Raw genomic sequence first — 12,293 nt, 5'->3', positions numbered from 1 at the left:
GAAACTGATTTGCAGTTAATTGGCTCAGCAAGCTCATCCAGTAGTAAGGCTCAATCTACTTGGCACTTATTCTTCCCCTCTTCCAAACTAGTCAGTTCCCTGTCTTACCTACTAACATTTGGTGCTTTTTTCCTCTCATATCTACCACTACATTCAAACCTGCATCTCATTATTTCTCCTGACAAACTTTGTTCTACACAGTTTGTCCCACCCATCAGCCCCTGCTAGCCACCGCGTGCAGAACGTGTATCTGTGGAGAGCTGTCAGCAGTACCTGTGATTACCAGGAGGAGGCTGACAAATACAGGCTACATATTCAAATTCTTCTGTCAGTAACAGTTGCAATTTAGTATATACCAAAGCCCATACAAAGCAGGGATCTCAGCAGCATCCTTTCCTGGGTCAAAGTTCTCCAGAGAAACAGAAGCAATAGGATATATTTAGAGTGAGATGAAGAGATTTTTTTTTTTTAATTGGCTCACACAATTGTGGGGCTCACAAGTCTGAAATATGTAGAGCAGGCTAGCAGACTGGAAGCTCAGGCAAGAGTTGTTGCTACCATCTTGAGTGGAAAAGCTGCAGGCTGGAAACAGGCAGTGTTTCTTTGTTGCAATCTTGAAGCAAAATTGCTGCTGCTTTGGGAAACCAAAATCTTTTAGGCCTTCAACTGTTTGGATGAGGCCCACCGCGTTATAGAGAGTATTAAATAATTTTCATTACTCAAAGTCTGCTGTTACAACAACAACAACAACAACAACAAAACCTGTCACTGCAACATGTAGACTGGTGTTTGAACACCTGGGCACTATAACCTGGCCAAATTGGCACACAAAATTCACCATCACACCACAGAAATACAGCGAGCTTCAGTTTCTGTGGAGGCTCAATGATACCACGTGATCTGCCTGAGGATTGCATCCAGTCTATTAAGAAAATTCTCCCTTTGTCATTTTCTCTCGAATTTTTATTTATTTATTTAGTTGGTTATTTTATATTTTTGGTCCCTTAACATTCTGCAGACTCTGGCTGTCTATCTGTTTGAAGGATTGGATAATGGCCTTAAAGTATTTTTGTTTCTATGAAAAATAAAGGAGCATATAAAAAGTTTACTTGTAGATAACACTCATCTGTTTGCATCCCCTGTGAATTATAAGCAAAAAATCACAGTGATCTCTCACAAAAAAAGTTTTGATTTATCAGCTGACAACTCAATTAGGTCTTATCTCTGTTTTGTTAAAGGGGAAAAATTAGAAATGACTGATTTGCAAGAAGATTCATTACCAATCTTTAGAGGACTATTTTTTGAGCTTATATACCCAGAAAGGGCACTAACAAAGCTTATCTAGTATCCATGAACCTGTATCTGTTATATTATTATTTTACTCAGAGGTACATTGTTTAAACCTTATATTCTTAGAAGGGTGGGGAAATAGAAATATTGTTAATTTTAATCTATGAAAAAAGTCTGCCTTATAACCTAATTATCAAATCTAGTGTTTTCACTGTCAAATGAATCAGCCAACTCAGCCATACTTTGTGTCAGAGTCTGTATTTTCATTTCATTTTTCAATTCACATAAGTATGTAATATATATTTTGAGAAATGCTATGAAAATTACTGAGAAATTACAGAACATAGGTAAATTAGTAAAAACAGCATCATTAAAATGTATGGGTCAATGTAGTTATTTTTCATCTCTATTTTAATCCTGATAATAAAAGGAAAGCTATAAAGTATTATTTATATTTTAATAATGCAGTATAATGTAGTAGCTAAAAATATGTTATTTTCAGAGTGAGATATATGAGAAAACACATGGCATTCCTTCTGACGATATATGTACATAACTATTGGGTGCTGGTTTTTAGCCTTAGAGAATAATGAAAAGTACTCAAATATTAAAATGCAGAAATTATGCTCATTCAGTTATTTAGAAGTCACAATCACTTTTTCCTGTGTACTTAATGAAAGTGAAAGGCATATGTTGCTGAAAACTAATTTGCTCCAGCAGTTAGCATACAATTGTACATTTTGTTAATAGGACTAGAAACATTTTTTTTTTTTTGTTTTTTTTTTTTTTTTTCCTTTTTGTGGAGAACAGGGTCTCGCTATATTACCCAGGCAGGTCTCGAACTCCTGGGCTCAAGCTATCCTCCCGCCTCTGCCTCCCTGAGAGCTGGGATTACAGGCGTGAGCCACCGTGCCCCGCCAGACTAGAAACATTTTATAAGATCAAATAAAATGAAAATTGGCCATACATTGAATATTGGTTAAATTTGGTTTTAAATGCTTTATTTTGAATAACACCCATCTGATCTAAAATAATTTGCCTAAAATTTTTGCTGTGGGTTTTTATCCAGTGTTACTTGAAAAATGTGGTCTTGGAAAATATTCCAGAAGAATTTTTAAAAATCCTGTACTGCTTTGACTGATCAAAGATGCTTCTCTTTTCCTAATAATCCTTAGGAGAATTTTGAGACTACTATGCTTAATTCTTATCTGACTTCCTCAATATCAGTGCATTCTTTGGCCATAATATAACCCAGGAATAGAAGAGGCAAAGTCTTGAAAGAAAAGTTGACATCTCTTCCAGTGTCCACATCCTACAATATATCTAACTTCAGAATATCGAGACAAAGGTCAAAAGACCTGATTTATGATGCCAGGCTTTGCTCCTAACAGACACTTTTATGTGCAAGGGGAAAACAGTAAGCTCTAGGTAGTTTATAGAGTCTTGTTTAATCATTAAAGGAGGCTTCCCTGAATTTTTTTTTTTTTTTTTTTTTTTTTTTTTACATTCTTTTGATACTCTAGAAGATTTTATGCCTTGGGGCATGCAGAGAATATTATAGTAAGATTGTGAATGAGTGAAGGATAGGTCTGTCTCTTATAAAGTAGAGAAGGCAATTGTGAAATGAGAATGGGTGCCAGGGAGGAAAACCTGTATGATGCTAGGAAATGCCTTGTATTTAAACGAGGATATGAAAACTGATTTTCTTAAGATAGCAGAATATGTTCTATAAAGGCTTTGTGTACTGCTCAGGGAATGCCTACTCCAAGAAGATCACTTTACCAAGAATCTGACCACTCTTTTATCTTCTTCTTAGCCTCCAATAGTCATTGTAATTTCTCCATTTGCCTTATTTTTGCGGGTTTCTGCTCTTTTAAAAAACAAAAACAAAAATGCTTTTTGTGGGAATCTGGAGTTAGATCAGTGTATTCATTGGGCATCAGGTATGACTTAGAGGCCATATACAAGGACATTTTTCTCTGTTTAACACCAAAGGCTTAAAAATGAATATTTGCAAACAGTTTTTTTTTTTCCTGCATGTCATAAATAATTCTTTCTTGGAACAAGCTAAAAATGAGATGTAAATATGCAAATGTTAGATTTTCATAAGATTTATTTGATTGCAGAATGTAGGTTTCTGGAAAAGCAGAATAAATAGATGTTCTTAGTTGCTTTTAAACAATGAGCATCTTTATTCTGTTTGTTTGGAGTACCACAGCTGTTGTGTGAAATTACACACTTCTGTTATAAAGTAGCATAAGGCCCAACTTTTTCTAAATTACAACAAAAGTTTCTGGACTTATTGTTTTGAAGGACAGTGGTAGTGCAATAGCATTCAACACCTCGTAAAATCCAGTTTACATGTCATTGTAATCAGTTTTATTTACATGTGAAACAGATGTTAAATTTGGAATTGTACCTGTTACAAATATCGAAACTAGAATGTTTCTCTGTTTATGCACAGCTAATTTCTCGAATTGAAGAGGGAGGTTTGGAAACCGAAGGCCTCTTACGAATCCCTGGAGCTGCCATTAGAATCAAGGTAATCTCTGAGTTCTACTAATTGTAAACATTTTATTGTTTATTTACATTTATGCATTTTAAAAGCTAAAAAAGCTTGTCCTCTCCACCCCTTTTTTCCATTGTTAGTAAAGTAGATAAAATAAAACAATAAAACCTTTTATCATTCAGTTTAGTTTTTTTTACAGTCCCCTCTGGTTTTTTTTTTTTTTTTTTCAAAATCACCATATTACCTATAATAATACAATGACAAGAGAATGTGATGAGTTAAAATATTAATGGCGTGGGGATAGTTGTGATAGATTTGGCCAGGATGAGTAGTAGCAATTGAGTTTACAAAAGTTAGGGCTGGGCACGGTGGTTCACACCTGTAATCCCAGCACTTTGGGAGGCCAAAGCGGGAGGATTGCTTGAGGTTAGGAATTCAAGACCATCTGGGCAACAAAGTGAGACCCTGTGTCTACAAAAAATAATTTAAAAAAATTAGCCAGGCACTGTGGTGCTCACCTGGAGTTCCAGCTACTCAGGAAGCTGAGTGGAGAGGATTGCCTGAACCCAGGAGTTCCATGTGGCAGTGAGCTCTCATTGTCCCACTGTACTCCAGCTGAGGTGACAGAGCAATAAGACCCTGTTTCTTAAAAATAAAAAACACTTTGGGAGGCCAAGGTGGGTGGATCATGAGGTCAGGAGTTCGAGACCAGCCTGGTCAACATAGTGAAACACTGTCTCTACTAAAAATACAAAGAATTAGCTGGGCATGGTGTTGGGCACCTGTATTCCCAGCTACACAGGAGGCTGAGGCAGGAGAATCATTTGAACCTGGGAGGCAGAGGTTGCAGTGAGCCAAGATCGTGCCACTGCACTCCAGCCCGGGCAACAGTGTGCAACATTGTCTCAAAAGATTAAAAAAAAAAAAAAAAAAAAAGCCAGAATCATAGACTCCAGCAGATGGAGGGCCTTGGCATCCTATGCATAATTAGTCTTAGTGAGCCGGTCAGACGAGACACTCTCAACCACCTTCGTAATTCACACAGTCCCCTGTCTTGCTGCATCCAGGGTAGCCTGAGTCTGGCTGGTGAAAGAATAATTCCCAGAGTTCCCAATTTGAGCCCTCCCTTCTCCCTTGCCTTTTCTTCTCTCTGGGGCACCATGTATCCTCCTGCTGTCATCTTTGTGCCTCACTTTTTGCTGTGGGGGATGAAGCTTCCAATGAATGCATGATAAAGATGGAATTACCCTACAGGGGATGCATACTACATATCCCCTCAGGGGATTTAAATGTCAAGGGGACTCATACTTGGAATTGTAGCTGTATCTGGAAAGCAGCCATTAACTATTCACTTTTACCCTATCTTCCAAATTCACCTTTACCTCTGCACTGAGATAGCACAAGTAACCACTGCCTACATCCAACGCATTGTCTTCCTGAATTTGAAAATCCAAGAGAAAATAGGAGAGAAGAGAGATATTCTCTCTTCACTTTCATAACATTCTTTATGAAACCTTTAGAACTGTATCAGGACTAAGTGTTTCTTGGAGAGTGCACACTGTCCTGGCCTGCTTCTAATGGGCTGTGGTGTGGCCAGGATTCGAATTACTCTTACACATTTCACAGTTTGCATCACCTGCTTATTTAGATAAGTTGCCTTGATTTAGGACACCAGTTTCGACCTCCTTGGCTCTTACTGCATAGTGATCTCATTTTAATAGGATTTGAGTAGCCTGCTATATTCGGATCATAAGCTTCCACTTGTGTCCCCTGGGTTTGGCGTCTGATATTTAGACGTCCCCCAAATATTTAGACGTATTTGTAAGTTTCATAGTTTGTCATTGTCTCACTTCATGTAACACCTACAGCACGTTTGCCACTAGTCAGTCATGGACATTGTGTGGTTCTGAGACAAGTTCTAGTAACTACATTCACTAACAAAGATATAGTTCCTCAGAAACAGGTAACAAATATAACCTCATATTACCCATATTAGCAAGATAGTCCCTAATTCACCGTTGAAAGCACTCAGGCCCTCACTAGCAGACTGCGATGGCCAGCTCACAGGAGGCAAAAATACATTTACTTAGTACAGAATAGTGAATATAATGCAGATTTTACTTTGCATTGAGAAGGCTGGCAGAAGGACAAGTTTAACTAAGTATAATTTCTAAGAAGGCCAATTAAGTGGATTCAGCTGGCTCAACTCTTCAACCCAGCCTGTTGTCATATGCCAAATTATGCAGCAGCTGGTCCATTATAAATAATTTAAAAGATAATATGCAAAAATTTTGGTTGTCTCTTTTCTCCCTGGCCCCACCAAATTTTTCTGTACTATTCTCTCTCCCTCTCCCTCCATTCTTTCTGCCTCTCTTCTCTGGATGTTCCTCTGTTGTCCTTTCCTCCCTCATTCTTTCCCTCCATCCCTCCTCTCTGTCCTCTCCCTTCCCTCCCTGTCTCCCACTCCCTTTTTCTATCTTTTCCTCCTTCCTCTTTTTTTCCCTCCCTCCTCTTTTTTTCCCCTCCTTTTCTCCATCCTTTCCTCCCTTCCCCTTCCCTCCTCCCTATTTCTTTTTCTGTCTGTGCCCACTCCCCTTCACCTAGTTCATCAGTTACAAAAATAATTGAGGGTAGAGAATGGTTGTTGTGTTGGGAAGAGAAAATGTGGTAATTTGCCTTACAAGAAAACAGAAAACATACTTTGGGAGAATGGTTTCATGTAATAGAGGAAAGTGAGAGAAACTTGTGAGGGTTTTTAACATGGTAGGATTTATGTATAGTAAAGAAGTATACAAAAAATAGTAATTACGGAACTCAGTTGATTTATTAGTAATAATTTGCCTGACAAATATTGTAGAGTTCTGAGGTAAGTGAACTAGATATTTCTGATTCTGCGTGGACTCAGATTGTTTTCCGCAGCTGGCAGCAGGATGGCTGTGCATTAAAGACAGGTATACTGGGCCGGGCGTGGTGGCTCAAGCCTGTAATCCCAGCATTTTGGGAGGCCGAGATGGGCGGATCACGGGGTCAGGAGATCGAGACCATCCTGGCTAACGCGGTGAAACCCCATCTCTACTAAAAAAATACAAAAAAAAAAAAAAAAAAACTAGCTGGGCGAGGTGGCGGGCGCCTGTAATCCCAGCTAGTCGGGAGGCTGAGGCAGGAGAACGGCGTAGACCCGGGAGGTGGAGCTTGTAGTGAGCTGAGATCCGGCCACTGCACTCCAGCCTGGGTGACAGAGCGACACTCTGTCTCAAAAAAAAAAAAAAAAAGACAGGTATACTGATGTATTTTCATGCCTCGTTTGCTTTAAAATTGGGTTTTCCATTTCCCATAGGTGACTAATCAGAGGTAGCCTTTTTTTCGGCCCAGAGATTGAATATGTATTTTGTTATGTAATATACTTCTAAATAATTTAAAACGTACTTCTTTTTTAATGATTTTTTTCTTAATTTAATGAAGATTTATAATATGTAGATGGAACCCCAAAATGGAAAAATTATTTTAACCAAATCTCTTAATTAAAACTTTATTATTTACAGTTTGTGGAATGTCCAGGAAAAAGTATAAATATTAAAATGTTTTTTGGCCTTAGGTACAGTTTTTTATTGGTAAAGTACATTTGGATTAGAGGAGAGGAGTAGTTTTTTTCTGAGTAAAAGAAATACTGACTTTTGGTAGTTTGCTTTGTCTTGTCTAAAGAGCAGAATCTCTTGAAAGTGAAAATGTATCATACTCCCTGCAAGAAAAAAATGCACTTAAAGCTGCTGCTTTTTTTTTTTTTTTTTTTTCCTGTGCCTATCAGAATCTTTGCCAAGAACTAGAAGCAAAGTTTTATGAAGGGACTTTTAATTGGGAAAGTGTCAAACAGCATGATGCTGCCAGCCTGCTGAAGCTCTTCATTCGGGAGTTGCCTCAGCCATTGCTCGGTGTGGAGTATCTCAAAGCCTTTCAGGCTGTCCAGAGTAAGTGCTCTCCCTCTTTGAAGCGGTCCTTCTGCTGGTGCCATCTATGTTAATTGTTTTAATGACATTTGGCATCACAAAGAACGTAACCAGACGTATTTGGGTGGACATATTGACTCAACTGATGTCGGTGGGTGCTCAGCTGCCATGCATTGTTTTCCGTTTTTCTTATAAATATGCATTTCTGAGTAAACAGATAACAGAATGTTCTCTTTGGGTACAGATTAATTGCATGACATTGAAGCAATACAATATATTTCAGTGTTAAAACCTGGAAACTTCACGTTTCTCTTATAATAGAATGAGTCATGTCAGATCCCTGATACAATTTTCTTGCCAAGTGTTAAAAAGCAACTCTTACTGGAGAAGTTGTGGATGAACGGTTACTATAAAAGCACAAGGAGAAGCGGTAGGGTCTGTGAGCATTTCTTGAAAAATTAAATTCTGACGTTGTCATGCAGAAATGTGGAGCAAAGCATTCTGCTGCCTCATTGGTGGAAGGTCACAAGCTGCTGCTTATGTACTGCCGTTTTGTCATCTTGGGCAAGTTACACATTAGTGTCTCTAATAGTTCTCGATTCTTTTTCCAGTGAACCCACATCTTATAAGGTTTATCTACTGACCTAATTATCCATTTTACACCTAGAGGCCATGAAGAAAAGTAAAAATGCGATCACTGCCTTCAAGTAACTGTATCTTTATCTTTTAAACAGAGACACTTATAAGAATGAAAGAGGGGCACTATTAATAATTATGGTGAGCTCCCAGCACTTTGGGAGGCTGAGGCGGGCAGATCACTTGAGGTCAGGAGTTCGAGACCAACCTGGCCAACATGGTGAAATCCCGTCTCTACTAAAAATACAAAAATTAGCCAGGCGTAGTGGTGTGCACCTGTGATCCCTGCTTCCCTGAGGCAGAGAATCGCTCGAACCCGAGAGGTTGAGGTTGCAGTGAACCGAAATTGCACCATTGCACTCCAGTCTGGGAGACAGAGTGAGACTGCGACTCAGAAAAAAAAAAAAAAAAAAATTGCAGTGAGCTACAGTTTCAACCAGAACTGCCAGGCTATTCTTAACACATACAATATTGAGATGGTTTCATGAGTCATCTCGTATCATGACATTTCTTCAGAATTTCTAGGAGAGATGAAACTGAAATCATCTTCTGTTTAAAGTATTTATTTTTTAACATGTTTCTTCTTTAAACAGAATAAATTACCTTCTGCTGGAAATACTTTTTAATGTTTAAATTGTGCTACGTTGCATACATTTCCTGGATATGGATTTGAGGACCAAATTTATTGCTGAAAAGAAATGCTGGAATGACTCTAAATATCCATGAGTATTACTTAAATAGGGGAAGGGCTGCTGAAAATGATAGCATCAATGATAATAATGCACCTCTTAGACTGTTGAATTGCTGCTTGGTTTTCTAATTTATTCCACAGGCATTTATAAGCACCTATCGTGTTCCAGGCCATATTTTACATATTCCTGTTGGAATTAATGGACTCTTACCATGCATTTGTTCACTCGCCATTAAAAGAAACAAACTTCACTGCTACAGATGCACCCTGATACCATATCGTGGAAGGTCCAATCCTCTATGTCTTTTCATTGGGGAATAATTATCATGCAGAAGTTAAAATTATTTCCAAAGCACTGTTGTGTGTCTGCAAACATAAGGCCGCGCGTCATATGATCACAGTTGGAAGTGAGCATTCTGAGAGAGAGGAAGCTCCTAACAGCAGCTGCTTCTGCTGATCTCCCATAAACACACTCTCAACAAGGCTTGCTGCTCAGTCGTTGTGTCTTAGGTTTTACAGTCATGTTTATGCCAAATAACTTTTTCCTTAAAACATGAAAAAAGAAAGTAAAGGAAAATGTTCACTAAAGAGAAGAGTTCAGATTTATTTAATTTTTCTGCAGATCTTCCAACCAAGAAGCAGCAGCTACAGGCTTTGAACCTTCTTGTCATCCTCCTACCTGATGCAAACAGGGACACACTGAAGGTCAGCTCAGTTAATTTACATTAAATATCCCTTAGAACTAAGCACAGTAATTTTTCACTATTTGTTGCAAAGCAATAAGATGTGTATCTTGGACATGGTCATAAAAGTCTAAAAAGAAAAAAGCCTACTTTTAAGGACAGAGGGTGAAAGTTTTTAACTCTTTATGAGGTTATGTTACTAATATTTTTTATTTTATTTTTTAAATTTTCACTATAACATATATTCTTCCAAACCAGATGATTGAGGTTCATTGGTTAATGGAAACATGGGTGGTTTTTAGTTTTTTTCTCCTTTTTGTGTGTGTGTGTGTGTGTGTGTTTATCGAATTGTATTTAATAAGCAGTTAGCAGTAAGGTAAAATATAAATGTTTAAAACAAAAATTCTAAGGCTCATCAAATATAACCCACTACTACCTAAAGATATTACATTTTGTAGTTAGAAATGGTAAATTTTGAAGTAAGTCATAATGGTGATTTGATACATTTGTTAGCCAAAATATAGACCAACTCAAACAATTCTAGTTATTTCTCTAAGGGTTTATCCTGAGTTTCTGATTTAGAGCATCATTTTGAAGTGATTTGGTCTAATGTTTATATGACTTAATACCATCTATTATAAGTGTTGTCAGAAGCTCTTATAATCAGGGATTGTGCCACACTGATTTACTTTCCTTAACAGCAGAGTTTACAGTGTAGTTGTAAAAGGTTTAATTATAAACTCTTAGAAAAAGAAAAAAGAATTAACTTAGTAAAAGTATTATCTTAAGTTTTGCCCTTGCCGTAAAAATATTTTGTATATGGGTAGAGGGCTTCTTTACCCTCTTCATTTTTTTCTATTTAAAATGAAATCTCCTCGTGAAAAGAACTTTCAAGTTAAGAAAAAAAATGTACTACTTGGTACATCTTGGAATTTTTTTCTCTTAATTCATTAAAACTCCTTGAATTGTAACTGTGTGACTGATAGTTCTTTAATGCCATGGAATGAATATTAATATTCAACTTTTCTTGATGAAGCAGCTTATGGGGATTACTGGAGGTAAAAACGCTATGTCTGCTACAGGAGAACTTCCAAAGGGCTATTCCCTTTCCTAAGTCAGAAAAAAACCCTTTTGCTTCACTGGTTGTCAAATGAATAACCCAGAAGGCAGCATTAGGTTTTGGTTCAATTTGCTTTTGAGACAGAGGTCAATTCAGAAAGGGTTATATTCGAAGAGTATATGCCCAGGGCTGCTGTGTAAGTGTGTGTAGATTGTGGCTGAGACGGGCATACGGCCCAGGACAAAGTAGGGCTGATGATCCAACATGTCCCCTGCTTGTCAGCAGTGCTCCCAACACAGGGCTTCAACTACTCAGAAATAGGGAGGAACATCTTTTTCTTACTCATTGACTTTTTCTTGGCACATCTTTGGGTGACCGCCCTATCAATGACCAGTGTGCGGTGGGTATTGCAAGACTTGTGATTTACTTAAGATACCCCTACATTCAAATGAGTTCAAGTCGTTGTGGGAGGAAGCACTCAATTCAATATAGCTGCTTTGGGTGTGGCTGATCTGGAACTCTTCTTTGGACTTTGCCCTCAAAGTCCCAGGCATATTCTTTTAAAAATTCTATTAAAAAATTTTTTTTAATTATAGGATAGTGCTTACATTTTGTGTATGAGGCTATTGGAAACATAATTTTTTAATTAAGCGGGGGGAAGTACTATTTTTGGTAAAAAACTGGAAGATGCAAACAAGTAATTTTACATGTTTACTTCAGCTTTAGTGACTTAATTAGCCAGCTCTGCTGAAGGTTTCAAACCAGAACTTTAATAATAGAACATTTTAACAAGAATGCCATATGTGCAAAGAATAAGCCATAAATTTAGTTCTGTAAAAGGGAAGGGAAACTCCAGTGCAATATAATTTCAGGAAGCCTAACGCAAAATTCCCTGACTTATCCACGGCTAGCAACACGCCTTCAGTTGTCATCTGAAGGACAGAATCACGTGCATGACTTGTTTGGAATATTGCTACAGCAAGTCTAAGGGTTAGGAGGCACCATGTTAAATACCACAACTTGGCGTGATAGTGAAATGACAGGTGTGTTTGGGCAAGCTACTTAACCACAGTTACTTTTTTTTTTTTGAGACAGAGTTTCGCTCCTGTTGCCCAAGCTAGAGTGCATAGAGTGCAGTGGCATGATCTTGGCTCACCGCAACCTCCGCCTCTCGGGTTCAAGCGATTCTCCTGCCTCAGCCTCCCGAGTAGCTGGGACTTCAGGTGCACGCCACCACCTGGCTAATTTTGTATTTTTAGTAGAGATGGGGTTTCTCCATGTTGGTCAGGCTGGTCTCAAACTCCCAACCTCAGGTGATGCGCCCACCTCGGCCTCTCAAAGTGCTGGGATTACAGGCATGAGCCACTGCTCCCGGCCCACAGTTCCTTTTTACTTTGAATTATGATGCATTTGGACAAATGATCACACCTACCTTTGACTTGGAACCATATTGAAGACTGATTTTAAGATAGCAAGAGGG

At 38.2% G+C, this 12,293-nt stretch overlaps 1 protein-coding gene across 3 annotated transcripts in view; it reads left to right on the top strand.

Annotated features, from left to right (window-relative positions):
- Nucleotides 1-12,293, top strand: part of ARHGAP18 (Rho GTPase activating protein 18) — a 194,535-nt gene that overhangs the window by 153,690 nt on the left and 28,552 nt on the right. For all 3 annotated transcript variants that reach the window (XM_023230605.2, XM_023230606.3, XM_023230604.3), the window contains exons 8-10: nucleotides 3,755-3,832; nucleotides 7,605-7,764; nucleotides 9,693-9,775. In XM_023230605.2, coding sequence (XP_023086373.2) covers nucleotides 3,755-3,832; nucleotides 7,605-7,764; nucleotides 9,693-9,775 — 321 coding nt within the window. The remainder of the gene's footprint in view (nucleotides 1-3,754; nucleotides 3,833-7,604; nucleotides 7,765-9,692; nucleotides 9,776-12,293) is intronic.

The sequence above is a fragment of the Piliocolobus tephrosceles genome, chromosome 5 (genome assembly GCF_002776525.5).
Source record: "Piliocolobus tephrosceles isolate RC106 chromosome 5, ASM277652v3, whole genome shotgun sequence".
In the NCBI taxonomy this organism is placed as follows: domain Eukaryota; kingdom Metazoa; phylum Chordata; class Mammalia; order Primates; family Cercopithecidae; genus Piliocolobus; species Piliocolobus tephrosceles.
The sequence above is the reverse complement of the archived record's forward strand: the minus strand, read 5'-3'. Positions and strand labels throughout refer to the sequence as shown.